General features: G+C 37.9%; 2 protein-coding genes across 11 annotated transcripts in view; both read left to right on the forward strand.

The window, feature by feature from the left end:
• The first annotated feature begins 2,974 nt into the window (after window positions 1–2,974).
• LOC111190071 (zinc finger protein 239) lies at window positions 2,975–14,007 on the forward strand. 7 transcript variants are annotated; one of them, XM_049464928.1, is made up of 3 exons: window positions 2,975–3,291; window positions 4,414–5,424; window positions 12,230–14,006. In XM_049464928.1, exons 2-3 carry the CDS (start codon window positions 4,547–4,549, stop codon window positions 12,372–12,374), a joined length of 1,023 nt encoding a protein of 340 aa, XP_049320885.1. In that variant the 5' UTR covers window positions 2,975–3,291; window positions 4,414–4,546; the 3' UTR covers window positions 12,375–14,006. The 7 variants fall into 7 exon arrangements, with proteins under 7 accessions (XP_049320885.1, XP_049320891.1, XP_049320889.1 ...); XM_049464923.1 differs by having other exon boundaries at window positions 2,979–3,310; window positions 4,414–6,012; window positions 12,230–13,999; XM_049464922.1 differs by having other exon boundaries at window positions 2,980–3,291; window positions 4,414–6,012; window positions 12,230–13,999.
• A 761-nt stretch (window positions 14,008–14,768) lies between these two features.
• The window catches only part of LOC111190074 (gastrula zinc finger protein XlCGF49.1-like), a 63,825-nt gene continuing 61,758 nt past the window's right edge, over window positions 14,769–16,835 (forward strand). For 3 of the 4 annotated variants that reach the window (XM_049465019.1, XM_049465009.1, XM_049465023.1), the window contains exon 1: window positions 14,849–15,001. Coding sequence is in view for 1 of the 4 variants with exons in the window: in XM_049465023.1 (XP_049320980.1) it covers window positions 14,999–15,001 (3 nt within the window). In the remaining 3 variants the exon portion in view is untranslated. The other variant, XM_049464992.1, reaches the window with a different exon arrangement.

Genomic DNA, 16,835 nt, shown 5'->3' on the forward strand with positions numbered 1-16,835 from the left:
CACTCTCTCCGCTTTTAGACTCTTTGGCCCGTTTCTGACACCTAGCGTTCAAACTTTGAATCTCACATTATAAAAACCTGCTTAACAGCGGGCCAACTTTCATTCTATTTCTAAAATACCTTGAGGGCTGCTCCAAAAAAGGAAACGGGCCGCAAATGGCCCGCGGGCCGTAGTTTGGACACCCCTGACCTAAGATATCAATTAGAAACTCTAAAATATAAATTTCCCTTCTTTTGAGCTCCTGTAATTATTCCAAAAGAGAAAAAAAAGAACACATTTTCTTTAATTAATATCTACAGATCGTCAGGGCCCTATGTGAAGAGATTAAACCGATTTAGCAGTATGGAATAATTATAGTAGGAGACTTCAACATTCATTTTGAAAAGATTGATGATTCATTAAAAAAGGCATTCACATCAATTCTAGACTCAGTAGGTATTATTCAAAATATAACAGGACCTACTCATTACTGTAATCATACTCTGAATTCGGTTTTGACCCTGGGTGTTAGCATAGATAACCTTAATATTCTTTCTCAAACCTCCGCAATTTTAGATCTTTACCTTATTTTATTTAAGCTACATCTTATAGAAGTCATAATACAGTCATAATAAACGTACATCCCTCAGCTACTCTATTAAAGGTTCAATAACACCCTTAACAGGCCAACAATTTATCGATAAGCTTCCCGATTTATCAACAATTGTGAATTCTCCGACAGGCCCAGTAGAACAAGACAAACTAACCGAACTTTAAAGCAGTTAGTACGAAATTTAGCACTGAAAGCTGATAAATCAAACTGAAAGTGGCCTCACAGATCGAGATTAATACGAATAATCCTAGAACTCTCTTCAGTGCTATTTCCAAATTTACTAAAAGTCAGGCAGGTACTAAACCTCAGATTCGAGCCATTCACACCAACACTGCTTTTATGGACTTTTTCAATAACAAAATTAAAAACATTTAGCAGACAGATAGCAAATCCTGTCCGTCATCTGGTGTGGCTGATATAGAACAAAACTCAGTTACTGAAGTTAGGCTGGAAGTCTTTAACCCACTTCCACAGCTAGAACTAGAGAAAATTCTATTCTTTGTGCGAGTGTGAAGAGTGATGGGTGGTTTCAGTACAGTCTTTGTTTAAGTGTGAATAGTGGTAAGGGGTTTCAGTTTGTCTGTATACTGAGTGTGTGTATAGTGATGGGTGGGGTGAGTACAGTCTTTGTGTGAGTGTGAAGAGTGGTTGGTGGGTGTTGTGTGTGTGGTGGGGGGCAGGTTTCAGCTCTGTCTCTTTGTATTGAGGAGTCTTGACTTCCTGGTGGAAGAAGCTGTTGCAGAGTCTGTGCGATAAGGAGGAGAAAGGAAGGCTTTTATATGGTTTTCAAGAAGAGGTGACAGTCAGGAGATTTAGTTCACCAAGAGGAAAGAGGCTAAGAGCATACAGGACTGAATAGGCCTACACACAATAGGAAAACATGAGACTGGAATGTGTCCATATTGTAATAGAACAGAAACAGTTAACCATGTACTTCTTAAATGCAGAACTCAGTTACTTTGAAAATCTTAGTGAGTACAAAGCATACAGTCAAAGCAGTCATAGAGTTTATTAAAGAAACACAAATTGCAAGAAGACCTTTTTAATATCCAAGTGTGATCACGCCTCAGTCCAGTAGATGGCGGTAATGCATTAAGATTGCCACCACAGAAAATTTAAAGGGTCCGGGTAGGTCACGGAATGTTGAATGCTTATCCGCAATAAATCCATAAACACTCCACGGGGCTTTGTCGTCATTGTCCTCAGAGGAGAACGGTGAACAAAGGGAGTGTCTGCTGTGAAAGAATACCATGTCTTTATTTACAGTTTTCTGCACACACTTCACTAAAAGTCATTTTTTAGTTATTTTATTTTAGGGCATATATTTAAGTATTGGTTAATGGCCATTAGAATGAATTGTATACTGTAGAGCCAAATATGCTAGGCATGCAACACACTAATGTTAAGATGAACCCAATTTAAAGTAATGAATAAAAAAGCAAGACTAAAATCTACAGAAAAAAACAGAAAGGCACAGCTATAATGCAATATACTGCAGACACACTAGATAGCAGCACAAAAATAAACCAGATGGACATTCCTTGTAGTCTTGCGGGACGTAGACAGATATCTTGACGGTTCACATTTACAAATGTTAGTGATCTGTATCTGTGTGTAATGTAAACGACTCTGTCCCTAAAACACCTCACATGCGCATATTTATACATTTACAAACGTTGCCTTCTTAACCACCAACAAAAAGACTCATATTTGTAAAATGACTCATAGCTTTTGCTGGAGTGGAGAGTAAACAGCTGGTCTGAAGTTCATGCTCAGGTCGAGGAGGAGAAAAAAGGACAGGTGGTTTGCTTTTGCTGTTTTTGTAGCTATAGCTGCACAGCTGCAGCAAGAGATGTGTGGGTACGAGAGAGAAGCATGCAGCGCTAATTCTAATGCCTAAAACACCTCTTAACACCTCTAACATACTAACTACTTCTAACCTCATTTCCTTCTTCCCCTCATTCACTCCTCGATCCTATTATGTCCCTTTGACCTCCTTTAGGCCATATCTAAAGATGTTTTTACCTTTAACTTCTATTACTTTTGTACTTCACTATTGTAAGTTGCCTTGGACAAAAGCGTCTGCCAAATGTAATGTAATGTAACGTAATGTAAAACAAATAGACACATACATTTCAAATTGACCATTCACATTTGTGTTGCATTTTCGATTTAGGACGACATACTAAAGTGACTCAGATCTGATTAGAAAAACACAGATCTGAGCCACATTGAGCAAAAAATCCGATTTGTGTCACTTCAGCCTGGTAATGTGAACTTCTCTTCCCGAAATCACACTTCACACTCCAGCTCAGTAGTTGGCGGTAATGCACCATCAATTGCCATAAACACCATCAGTTGCCAGTCTTCTGCCATAAACCTAAAAGAAGTAGAAGACGTAGAAGAAGAAGAAAAAGAAGAAAAAGAGGAAGAAGAAAAAAAGAAAAGTTCGTTAACCGTGTAAATCCGTAAAGCCGAACACTCAGTAGTCTCTGAACTCGCGCAGGTCTGTTTTCTGGATCCGGAGGTAGTCCAGTTTATTCCCCAGAGAGCAGACGTTAGCCATTAGCTTAGCGCGGACTCCGGTTCTCGCACAGCACTTCCGGCTCCTCGCGGACCGCTTGCGGGAAACCCTCTTCCGCCCAACATTTTCAGGAAACACCGCGGATCTTATCAGGCCTGACGCTTGCAGACCGTCCGTAAGTGCTGTTATTGAATGTATGTATTTAATATATACACCATTATTTTATGTATATATTTAACGTGTTATACACTACGTTTTGAGGGTAGTTTAGTAAGTAATACTAGTGTATATACAGCATTATTAAATGTGTATATTTATTGTGTTTTACACACCGTTTTGGGGGTAGTGTTAGTGAGTAAGATTAGTGTATATATAGCATTGTTTACTGTAACTTATATATTTAATGTGGTTTTACACACCGTTTGGGAGCTAGTTTAGTGAGTGTTAATGGTATATACAGAATTATTTAGTGTATATATTTAATGCTTTTTACACACCGTTTTAGTGAGTAAAATGTGTGTATATGCAGGATTATTTAATGTGTATATATGTAATGTTTTTTTCCACACCGTTTTGAGGGTAACGTTAGTTTAGTGAGTAACACTAGTGTGTGTATATACAGCTTTTTTAATGTAACGTTGTATATTTAATGTGTTTTTTTTACACCGTTTTGGAGGTAGTTTTAGTGAGTAATGCTGTTATGTACAGCATTATTTAATGTATACATATTTAGTGCATTTTGATAGACAGCTTTGGGGGTAGAGTAGTGAGCTGATGTACAGCATTATTTACTGTATATATTCATTGTGTTTTACACATCGTTTTAGGGGTAGTTTTAGTGAGTAATGCTGGCATATACCGCAGTATTTAATGTATGTATTTAATGTGTGTGTATTTGTGTGTGTGTGTGGTTCTGCAGATAATCTCATCTAAAGAAAGTGTTGATTACATTTTTGGAGTTAGGGTACGTCAATAAATTGCGGAATTGGCGTTCGCTACCAACACAATATAGCTAACTAGTTACTATAAAACAGTGATTTGTGAGTATATGATAAAACACAGGGATAAAGGGAAGCTCTAAACCTTCATTTATTAGATAGCTAGTTAGCTATCTAATCACTTATGGTCTTAAGATAATGCAAGCTTCTTTACGTCTAGAGCCGTTGGTCTTGCATCAGCCAGCACTGGGAAACATACTCATTGAGGGCTCCCATTTTTCTGTTTGCCAATTAAGAGATTTTCATTTTGCATCCCAAAGTGCTGAGATTGAGTTTTGTTTTTTCTTTTTTATTTCCAGAAATGAATGCCATCCTGTTCAAGGTCTCTTGCTCCTAGTGGCGACCTTCCAACCAGTTTGAAATTTAGCTACGGAAATACACTCAACCAGAAGAGTTCACACAGAGGTTAAAATACTTGAAGTGGGAAAGAACATGGCATCTACAAAAATCTCCAATACTCAGCAAACACCCTCTCCTACCCCTCCCAAACAAATGCAGAAAAGTACAGGCAAGAAGAAAACTCACCACTGTTTAGAGTGTGGGATGAGTTTTATTTATCAGAGTCATCTCCTACTACACCAGCGCATTCACACTGGAGAGAAACCGTATCACTGCTCAGACTGTGGGAAGAGATTTAATCAACAGAGTACTCTTCGAAAACATCAGCGCATTCACACTGGAGAGAAACCGTATCACTGTTCAGACTGTGGGAGCAGTTTCAATCAACAGGGTACTCTCCAACTACACCAGCGCATTCACACTGGAGAGAAACCGTATCACTGTTCAGACTGTGGGAAGACTTTTAATCAACAGGGTCATCTCCAACTACATCAGCGCATTCACACTGGAGAGAAACCATATCAGTGCTCAGACTGTGAGAAGAGTTTTAGTCGTCAAAGTACTCTCCAACGACACCGGCGCATTCACACTGGAGAGAAACCGTATCAGTGCTCAGACTGTGAGAAGAGTTTTAGTCGTCAAAGTACTCTCCAACGACACCAGCGCATTCACACTGGAGAGAAACCGTATCACTGCTCAGACTGTGGGAAGAATTTTAGTCACCAGAATTCTCTGCAACTACACCAGCGCATTCACACTGGTGAGGAACCTTATCACTGCTCAGTCTGTGGGAAGAGTTTTAGTTATCAGAATTCTCTGCAACTACACCAGCGCATTCACACTGGAGAGGAACCGTATCACTGCTCAGACTGTGGAAGGAGTTTTAGCTATCAGAATTCTCTCCAACAACATCAGCGCATTCACACTGGAGAAAAACCATATTACTGCTCAGACTGTGGGAAGAATTTTAGGTGTCAAAGTACTCTCCAACAACACCAGCGCATTCACACTGGAGAGAAACCGTATCACTGCTCAGACTGTGGGAAGAGATTTAATCAACACAGTACTCTTCGAAAACATCAGCGCATTCACACTGGAGAGAAACCGTATCACTGTTCAGACTGTGGGAAGAGTTTCAATCAACAGGGTACTCTCCAACTACACCAGCGCATTCACACTGGAGAGAAACCGTATCACTGTTCAGACTGTGGGAAGACTTTTAATCAACAGGGTCATCTCCAACTACATCAGCGCATTCACACTGGAGAGAAACCATATCAGTGCTCAGACTGTGAGAAGAGTTTTAGTCGTCAAAGTACTCTCCAACGACACCGGCGCATTCACACTGGAGAGAAGCTGTATCACTGCTCAGACTGTGGGAAGATTTTTAGTCACCAGAATTCTCTGCAACTACACCAGTGCATTCACACTGGTGAGGAACCTTATCACTGCTCAGTCTGTGGGAAGAGTTTTAGCTATCAGAATTCTCACCAACAACATCAGCGCATTCACACTGGAGAAAAACCATATTACTGCTCAGACTGTGGGAAGAATTTTAGGTGTCAAAGTACTCTCCAACAAGAGACGTTACCAAAAAAACAGTGTATTCAGACTGTGTCTGTCCCCCGAGTCAAACAAAAACTTCGAAGAAGTCAAACGATCTATATAACTTAACTTTTATTAAACAATCGTATACAGACTGTAACATCAACGCTTCAAATCTAAAGATTGGTTTACTTAATATTAGATCTCTAAATTTAAAAGCAGTTATAGTGAATGAAATCGAAACTGATTAGAAATTCGATATTCTGTGCCTCAAGGAAACCTGGATTAGGCCAATCGAATATTTAGCATTATGCATACTTTTTTGAAAAACCTAGTCCAGGGGTGTCCAAACTTTTTTTGTTGGGGGCCAGAAGGAGAAATATATTTGAAGTCACGGGCCACAGACTCTGTAATAAAACAAATAATGAAATATACCACTTTAAATAATACTTTTTTCCTGATTACTTTCATTTACACACTATTTTACTTGACTTACTATCTTTGACAGTGTTGTGTAAACTAAGATTTTTCAAATTGATGTTTTATTTCATGATGTCTCTTAATATTAAACTCCTTTATTACGGCATCTTTTAGACTCTTTGGCCCATTTTCTGCTCTAGAAATGCGCACTCTCTCCGCTTTTAGACTCTTTAGCCCTTTTTTTGAGCTAGAAATGTGCACTCTCTCCGCTTTTAGACTCTTTGGCCCATTGTTCTGCGCTAAAACTCCACTCTCTCTGCTTTTAGACTCTTTGGCCCGTTTCTGACACCTAGCGTTCAAACTTTGAATCTCACATTATAAAAACCTGCTTAACAGCGGGTCAACTTTCATTCTATTTCTAAAATACCTCGCGGGCCACTCCAAAAAAGGAAACGGGCCGCAAATGGCCCGCGGGCCGTAGTTTGGACACCCCTGACCTAAGATATCAATTAGAAACTCTAAAATATAAATTTCCCTTCTTTTGAGCTCCTGTAATTATTCCAAAAGAGAAAAAAAAGAACACATTTTCTTTAATTAATATCTACAGATCGTCAGGGCCCTATGTGAAGAGATTAAACCGATTTAGCAGTATGGAATAATTATAGTAGGAGACTTCAATATTCATTTTGAAAAGATGGATGATTCATTAAAAAAGGCATTCATATCAATTCTAGACTCAGTAGGTATTATTCAAAATATAACAGGACCTACTCATTACTGTGATCATACTCTGAATTCGGTTTTGACCCTGTGTGTTAGCATAGATAACCTTAATATTCTTTCTCAAACCTCCGCAATTTTAGATCTTTACCTTATTTTATTTAAGCTACATCTTATAGAAGTCATAATACAGTCACAATAAACGTACATCCCCCGGCTACTCTATTAAAGATTCAATAACACCCTTAACAGGCCAACAATTTACTGATAAGCTTCCCGATTTATCAACAATTGTGAATTCTCCGACAGACCCAGTAGAACAAGACAAACTACTCAAAGGTTTAGAAAATAGCTTTCGTGTAGCACCACTTAAACACAAAAGAGACAGAAAAAGCTTGCACCGTGTTACAATGATCGGAACTCGTACTTTAAAGCAGTTAGTACGAAATTTAGCACTGAAAGCTGATTAATCAAACTGAAAGTGGCCTCACAGATCGAGATTAATATGAATAATCCTAGAACTCTCTTCAGTGCTATTTCCAAATTTACTAAAAGTCAGGCAGGTACTAAACCTCAGATTCGAGCCATTCACACCAGCACTGCTTTTATGGACTTTTTCAATAACAAAATTAAAAACATTTAGCAGACAGATAGCAAATCCTGTCCGTCTTCTGGTGTGGCTGATATGAAACAAAACTCAGTTACTGAAGTTAGGCTGGAAGTCTTTAACCCACTTCCACAGCTAGAACTAGAGAAAATTCTATTCTTTGTGCGAGTGTGAAGAGTGATGGGTGGTTTCAGTACAGTCTTTGTTTAAGTGTGAATAGTGGTAAGGGGTTTCAGTTTGTCTGTGTACTGAGTGTGTGTATAGTGATGGGTGGGGTGAGTACAGTCTTTGTGTGAGTGTGAAGAGTGGTTGGTGGGTGTTGTGTGTGTGTGGGGGGGAGGTTTCAGCTCTGTCTCTTTGTGTTGAGGAGTCTTGACTGCCTGGTGGAAGAAGCTGTTGCAGAGTCTGTGCGATAAGGAGGAGAAAGGAAGGCTTTTATATGGTTTTCAAGAAGAGGTGACAGTCAAGAGATTTAGTTCACCAAGAGGAAAGAGGCTAAGAGCATACAGGACTGAATAGGCCTACACACAATAGGAAAACATGAGACTGGAATGTATCCATATTGTAATAGAACAAAAACAGTTCAGCATGTACTTCTTAAATGCAGAACTGAGAAAATCGAATTGAGTAAAGAGCATACAGTCAAAGCAGTCATAGAGTTTATTAAAGAAACGCAAATTGCAAGATCTTTTTAATATCCAAGTGTGATCACACCTCAGTCCAGTAGATGGCGGTAATGCACTAAGATTGCCACCACAGATACTCGAAAGGCTCCGGGTAGGTCACGGTGTGTTGAATGCTTATCTGCAATAAATCCATAAACACTCCACGGGGCTTTGTCGTCATTGTCCTCAGAGGAGAACGGTGAACAAAGAGAATTTTTTTTTTGCTGTGAAAGAAAATGGTCGCAAAGATTATTAAGGGATTGCTTTCGTATGGGGCAGGGATGGGTAGTGAACACAAAGTTTCTTAAAGCTGTTGGTATGTTTCTGGTATTTTTACATTTAAAAATACACAAGGTTGTATGTATATATATATATATACATATATATATATATATGATTGAATTGTTTTTCAATAAAGAATGCTTTTGAAACTAATTGTAATACCATGTCGTTTTACTTCACTAAAAGTCCTTTTTTAGTTATTTTATTTCAGGGCATATATTTAAGTATGGATTAATGGCCATTAGAATGAATTGTATACTGTATAGCCAAATATGCTAAGCACGCAACACTAATGTTAAGATGAACTAAATTTTAAGGCATAAATAAAAAAGCGAGACTAAAATCTACAGCAAAAATCAGAAAGGAACAGCTATAATGCAATATACTGCAGACACACTAGATAGCAGCATAAAATAAACCAGATGGACATTCCTTGTAGTCTTGCAGGACGTAGACAGATATCTTGACGGTTCACATTTACAAATGTTAGTGATCTGTATCTATGTGTATTGTGAACGACTCAAACATCGCCTTCTTCACCAACAACAACAACAAAAAACCCTCATATTTGAGAGACAACTCATAGCTTTATAAAGGGAAATGGATGCGTTAGCAGCTTATATGTGGCATCTTTTGCTGGAGTGGAGAGTAAACAGCTGCTCTGTAGTTCATGCTTAGGTCGAGGAGGAGAAAAAAGGCCAGGCGGTTTGCTTTTGCTGTTTTTGCAGCTATAGCTGCACAGCTGCAGCAAGAGATGTGTGGGTACGAGAGAGAAGAACATAGCACTAATGCTAATGCGTAAAAGCAAAAAGACACATGAATTCCAAATTGACCATTAACATTCATGTCGCATGTCCATGGATCGGATACGAATCCGATTTAGGACGACATATTAAAGTGACTCTGATATGATTAGAAAAAAATTGATTTGGCACGTTTACATAGCCATAAAAAAATTAGATCTAAGCCACATTGAGCAAAAAATCGGATTTGAGTCACTTCAGTCTGGTAATGTGAACTTCACTTCCCGAAATCACACTTCACACTCCAGCTCAGTAGTTGGCGGTAATGCACCATCAGTTGGTCTGCCATAAACCTAGAAGAAGAAGAAGAAGAAGAAGAAGAAGAAGAAGAAGAAAAAGAAAAGTTCGAACACTCTGTAGTCTCTAAACTCGCGCTGGTCTGTTCCCTGCATCCGGAGGTAGTCCAGTTTATTACCCAGGGAGCAGGCGCTGGAAAGCGGGAGGGACAGGACGCCCGGCCGGCCGGCTGGAGTTAGCCATTAGCTTAGCGCGGTCTCCGGTTCTCGTACCGCACTTCCGGCTCCTCGCTTAGCGCTTGCGGGGAGCCCTCTTCTGGCCAACATTCTCAGGAAACACCGCGGATCTTATCAGGCCTGACGCTTGCAGACCGTCCGTAAGTGCTGTTATTAAATGTATGTATTTAATTTATACACCATTATTTTATGTATATATTTTACGTGTTTTACACTACATTTTGAGGGTAGTTTAGTAAGTAATACTAGTGTATATACAGCATTATTAAATGTGTATTTTTATTGTGTTTTACACACCGTTTTGGTAGTGTTAGTGAGTAATATTAGTGTGTATATATAGCATTATTTGCTGTATATATTTAATGTGTTTTTACACACCGTTTGGGTGGTAGTTTAGTGAGTATTACTGGTATATATAGCATTATTTAGTGTATTTTTTTAACACATCATTATACAGCATTATTTAATGTGCATTATACAGCATTATTTAATGTGTATATATGTAATGTTTTTTTCCACACCGTTTTGAGGGTAACGTTAGTTTAGTGAGTAATACTAGTGTGTGTATATACAGCTTTTTAAATGTAACGTTGTATATTTAATGTGTTTTTTTTACACCGTTTTGGAGGTATTTTAGTGAGAAATACTGGTATATACCGTCGTATTTAATGTATACGTTTAATGTGTTTTTACACGCCGCTTTGGGGGTAGTTTTAGTGAGTAATGCTGTTATGTACAGCATTATTTAATGTATACATATTTAGTGCATTTTGATAGACAGCTTTGGGGGTAGAGTAGTGAGCTGATGTACAGCATTATTTACTGTATATATTCATTGTGTTTTACACATCGTTTTAGGGGTAGTTTTAGTGAGTAATGCTGGCATATACCGCAGTATTTAATGTATGTATTTAATGTGTGTGTATTTGTGTGTGTGTGTGTGGTTCTGCAGATGAATAATCTCTCCTAAAGAAAGTGTTGATTACATTTTTGGAGTTAGGGTATGTCAATAAATTGCGGAATTGGCGTTCGCTACCAACACAATATAGCTAACTAGTTACTATAAAACAGTGATTTGTGAGTATATGATAAAACACAGGGATAAAGGGAAGCTCTAAACCTTCATTTATTAGATAGCTAGTTAGCTATCTAATCACTTATGGTCTTAAGATAATGCAAGCTTCTTTACGTCTAGAGCCGTTGGTCTTGCATCAGCCAGCACTGGGAAACATACTCATTGAGGGCTCCCATTTTTCTGTTTGCCAATTAAGAGATTTTCATTTTGCATCCCAAAGTGCTGAGATTGAGTTTTGTTTTTTCTTTTTTATTTCCAGAAATGAATGCCATCCTGTTCAAGGTCTCTTGCTCCTAGTGGCGACCTTCCAACCAGTTTGAAATTTAGCTACGGAAATACACTCAACCAGAAGAGTTCACACAGAGGTTAAAATACTTGAAGTGGGAAAGAACATGGCATCTACAAAAATCTCCAATACTCAGCAAACACCCTCTCCTACCCCTCCCAAACAAATGCAGAAAAGGACAGACAAGAAGAAAACTCACCACTGTTTAGAGTGTGGGATGAGTTTTATTTATCAGAGTCATCTCCTACTACACCAGCGCATTCACACTGGAGAGAAACCGTATCACTGCTCAGACTGTGGGAAGAGTTTTAATCAACAGAGCACTCTTCGAAAACATCAGCGCATTCACACTGGAGAGAAACCGTATCACTGTTCAGACTGTGGGAAGAGTTTCAATCAACAGGGTACTCTCCAACTACACCAGCGCATTCACACTGGAGAGAAACCATATCACTGTTCAGACTGTGGGAAGACTTTTAATCAACAGGGTCATCTCCAACTACATCAGCGCATTCACACTGGAGAGAAACCATATCAGTGCTCAGACTGTGAGAAGAGTTTTAGTCGTCAAAGTACTCTCCAACGACACCGGCGCATTCACACTGGAGAGAAACCATATCACTGCTCAGACTGTGGGAAGAATTTTAGTCACCAGAATTCTCTGCAACTACACCAGCGCATTCACACTGGAGAGGAACCGTATCACTGCTCAGTCTGTGGGAAGAGTTTTAGTTATCAGAATTCTCTGCAACTACACCAGCGCATTCACACTGGAGAGGAACCGTATCACTGTTCAGACTGTGGAAGGAGTTTTAGTTATCAGAATTCTCTCCAACAACACCAACGCATTCACACGGGAGAGAAACCGTATTACTGCTCAGACTGTGGGAAGAATTATAGGTGTCAAAGCACTCTTCAACAACACCAGCGCATTCACACTGGAGAGAAACCGTATCACTGCTTTGAATGTGAGAAGGACTTTAGGTATTTATGTAGTTTAAAGAAACACAAATGCTTAAAGAGCAGTAATGGAATTGGCCTGTAAAACATCAGTTTTTCTTTTGAAGAGCATCAGACAACTCCAAAAAAAGAGGCAGCTAACTAGATTTACAGTTTGATATCCAGTAAAGTTTTGTGTTTCTGAACTGTGCATTGAAAGCCAAATGTACTGGGTACTTAAAACAAATTCCTTGTATGTGTGAGCATACTTGGCGAATAAAGCCTGATTCTGATTCTAATCTGATTCTGTTTTGTGATTGATACCACGTCCACCTGTGGTAGTTTTGCCAAGTTGGAAAAATGTATACCCTGCACCAGTCTGCCATTAGAGTTTCATTTGTAAAGTGATTAAATCAATCAGAAAAGTTCACATTATGAGTGATGACAATTGGTGTATGTAGTGTAGTCATAATTATGAATATTTTGATGACTTCTTGAACCTGAAAAAGGTTATTATTGATAACTAGCTGACGAGTGAGCTGGCCTCAAATTTGAAGATATTAAAAATGGAACTGAATTACCGGGGACAGGCAATAATGATTAAAAATACTGCTACATAACTAAATGCTTTTAGACTAACTGTGGGGAAACTAGTACTAGACTAGTATCTCTTTATTGCTGTTGTTTAACATAACTAGCAAAGCAACCCTGTGTGCCCAGCTCTGCTGGCCGTGACTTGATGTCTGCTAACTTATGAACTTTGGACAAATATACTCTAAATCACTGATGTGGTATAATTATTTCTGAATGTGCAGAGTGTACTGTGTTCCATATCTGTTGTGAATGATTTGTGGTTTAATGATATTGACATTATATATTCGTAATGGATTTATTACATAATGGTGATGTATTTTGCTGAGGGGCCAGTGTAAAAAATTGCCTTGGGTTCTAACAGACAGTAGCATTAACATGAGTATTTAAAGGGTACATTAACACTTAATATTTGTTCAAGGGTTTATGGGTGGGTGCATCCTGAACTAACTTTATTTGTTATTTTCTTATGTTAATGTAAGATCAGCCTGTCAGTGTTTGATAAAGTGGTACTCTTACATTATTTCCAAGTTTAATTTCTATAGTGTTGTCCCATGAACATATAAAATACAATATTTGCAGAAATGTGAGGGGGCTAATCACTTTTGGGAGATATGGTATTACTAATATGTACGTCAATTTTTCCTTCTTTTATTTTACCCACTTTGTTTAAAATACTAAAGTTTCTATTGTGTGGTGAATAAACTGTAAAAAGCAATTTTGGACTGTCTTTGACTTTTTTTTTTTGTTCCTGGTCAGTTTTGTCTCAGTAAAGAACAACCTGTTTAACTGACTGTATTTATTGCTCAATAAAAAAGGGTTTCCCAAACCTCCACAATCAGTGAGTGATATCCCTGTAATGCCATAAGTAGTAAGTACCTGTTAACAGTGGTACGAGAAGATTCAATTCATGAACAAAAAGTGGTGCCATGATGTTGTGTGCTCCAAAATCCAGCACATAAGAGTACTGTAGAGGTAAACATGTTGTAATTATGTTATCATTGTCAAGATTGTCAAGACAAAAAAATAGTTTTCTCTTGGAGTAGAAACAAAAAATTCATTTATACTATAATTTATAATCTGAAACTAATTTCTGTAAAATAAAAAGTAATAAATAAATGAGATTTGTGTGGGAAGAGACAGAAGAAGGGTTATCAGTTGTAAAATCAATTGTGTATACTTAAAGGTAATGGTGATTGCATTTTATATGTTCTACGTTTTTTATTTAATGTCTAATGTGTTTGTTTTGTCTGTTTATTTTTTGTTCTCTTACCCCCTTGCTACGCCTTGTGGAATGCTTTACTAATATTAATAATAATAATAATAATAATAATAGTAAATAAATAAATTTGATGAAACAATAGGCTTTCTTTTTGCACTTTCTTTTTAATCCAGAACAACTATAGTTAAAGTTTTGTGAGCAAGCAAAACATAGCAAAAATGTAAAAAAAAAAAAAAAAAATATATATATATATATATATATATAGATATAAAGTTATAGATATAAAGCACAAAAGGGCCTGTAACATGTGCATTAAATGTAAAATGCATAGCATAGTTTGAAATGTAATTACAGGCTAATAATCTCTTAAGTAAGACTCTCACTGCGCTTTTAAAACATCCCCAACACATGAATAAAGAACTCAGTTTTATGTTGATGTAATTATTTATGATAAGTATAACAGATCATTAGTGGTAATCAGCTATATAATAAGTGGAGTTTAAAAACGCTTTTAACTAAGGTTTACAAGCTTTATAAAAACTGGAGCATAAACAAATGATAAAAATATCAGTACAAAAATGATTAAACTTTTATAAACTGGTTTTGCTCAGTTGCTTCATATAAACCCAATAATTTTGGATAATTTTGGACTCACTCGGGTGCGCCCTCTACAGGTTCAACAAGCCCACAACACATTCTGAAGTGAATATTGTCCTCTTTACTAGAGAGTCTCTGGTTTCCTCTTCAGCAGTGTATGATAGGTGGCAGTATGGAACTACTTTTGGATCTGAAAACCCGCAGAAACAGAAACTGGAGCTCCACGAGCTTTCAGCTAGTAATTCTGTAGATCTGAACAGTTCCAGTCTTCAATGTGGATCAGCGGAGTCCGTTCTGAGAAAGAAATGATCATCAGTTAGATGGTAAGTCTTTCTCGTGCATTTGAATGGGCTCTACCAACTCAGCTTTCTCTCCCATGTTTCGGGTGGATTCGAGGAACATCAGGTTGGAAATCTCAGACTGTTCCTCACAGGTTTCGCTTTTCTTCTCTACCGGGACTTTGCTCGGAGTTGTTGGAGAAGAGTCGGTTCCTCCAGTTCCAGTTTGATGCTGGTCATGGAGAATTCCAGAGCATAGTCGGGTTCAGCTATCAGCTGAGTTTATTTCCGGCTTTTCTTCATCACCTCCCTTCGGCTCGCAGCTCCAGTTTCCTTTTCTGCTCCGTTTACAACTTTTCAGTGTGTTTTCAGGTTATAACAGTTACAGTTGGGACAAAAGATACGCTGGGGAAAGTTATGGGTTATGTGGAAAGCCATTTGTTATGTGGAACCCCATTTGTTGCAGGATTGGTAAACGTTCTATATTGTTACTAAAGTGGGTTTTAAACATCGTTTTAGGGTAATGTTGGTGAGTAATACTAGAATATACACCATTATTTAATGTATATATTTAATGTGCTTTTGCACAGCGTTTTGGGTTAATTCTAGTGAGTAATACTTGTATATACAACTATTTAATTATTATAGTTCTGTACATGCAAGTATTACTCACCAACACTACCCCAAAACAGTGTGTTAAAAAAAACCAAAAAACATTGAATGTTTTACACACCGTTTTGTGTAGTATTGGGGAGTAATGCTGGTATATACAGCATAATTCCCCCTCATCTTCCGTTCCTTAAATGTGGCAGCAGTTACACTGAGAGCAGTACTGCAGCTGGTTCTCCAGATGGATCATTTCTTCAAAACTGAAGAAAAGTGGTTGGTTAATTATTTGATTAAGACGCTGGGTAAGAGGCAATAGTAGTGTTAAATTTACGTCACTCTTATTTGATTCAATTTATGCAAGAAGAGTGTAAAAAAATTATGCTTTAATTTTTATTGCTGTTAAAAAATAATTTGTGTAATGTAATGTAAGATGAAACAATGCAATATAAAGTAAAATGAGTTTGTTCAGCCAAACACAAAAAGCGACATTTCTAGACAAATAATTTCAGTTGCCAGACATTTGGTGAATTGCTAATTTTTTGTTAAAAGGACTATTCATCGTTCCACAGGCACTACAAAGGGTTTGTGTTTGGTCCTAAGGATCTAAGAAAATTCTGAGATGTTTACATAATACTCCCTAGAAATTTGTTCACATGCATGACTTTATTTAACTGAAAAGTTTGTATTTCATTTACATTAGCTTTAAGATTAAATTTTTCATTTTGCACCCCAAACTAGCACTAAACTTGGCTTTTATTTTTTCTTTGCTTCTTCCGGAAATTAATGACGTCCTGCTCCAGGGCTCCTGCTACTGTTGTCTACTTTTCAACTTGTTTGAAACTTAGCTACGTAAATACACTCAACCAGAATAGTTCACAAAGTGGTTAAACTACTTGAAGACGGCAAGAACATGGAATCCAGAACATTCTCCATAACTCAGCCAACATCCTCCCCTACCTCTCCCAAACAAATGCAGAAAAGTTCAGGCAAGAAGAAAACTCACCACTGTTCAGAGTGTGGGAAGAGTTTTGCTCAACGGAGTAATCTCCAACTACACCAGCGCATTCACACTGGAGAGAAACCGTATCACTGCTTAGAATGTGGGAAGAGTTTTTCTGATCAGAGGACTCTCCAACTACACCAGCGCATTCACACTGGAGAGAAACCGTATCACTGCTCAGACTGTGGGAAGAGTTTTAGTCGTCAGGGTCATCTCAAACTACACCAGCGCATTCACACTGGAGAGAAACCTTATCCATGCTCAGACTGT

This window comes from Astyanax mexicanus, chromosome 1 (genome assembly GCF_023375975.1).
Source record: "Astyanax mexicanus isolate ESR-SI-001 chromosome 1, AstMex3_surface, whole genome shotgun sequence".
Taxonomy (NCBI): domain Eukaryota; kingdom Metazoa; phylum Chordata; class Actinopteri; order Characiformes; family Acestrorhamphidae; genus Astyanax; species Astyanax mexicanus.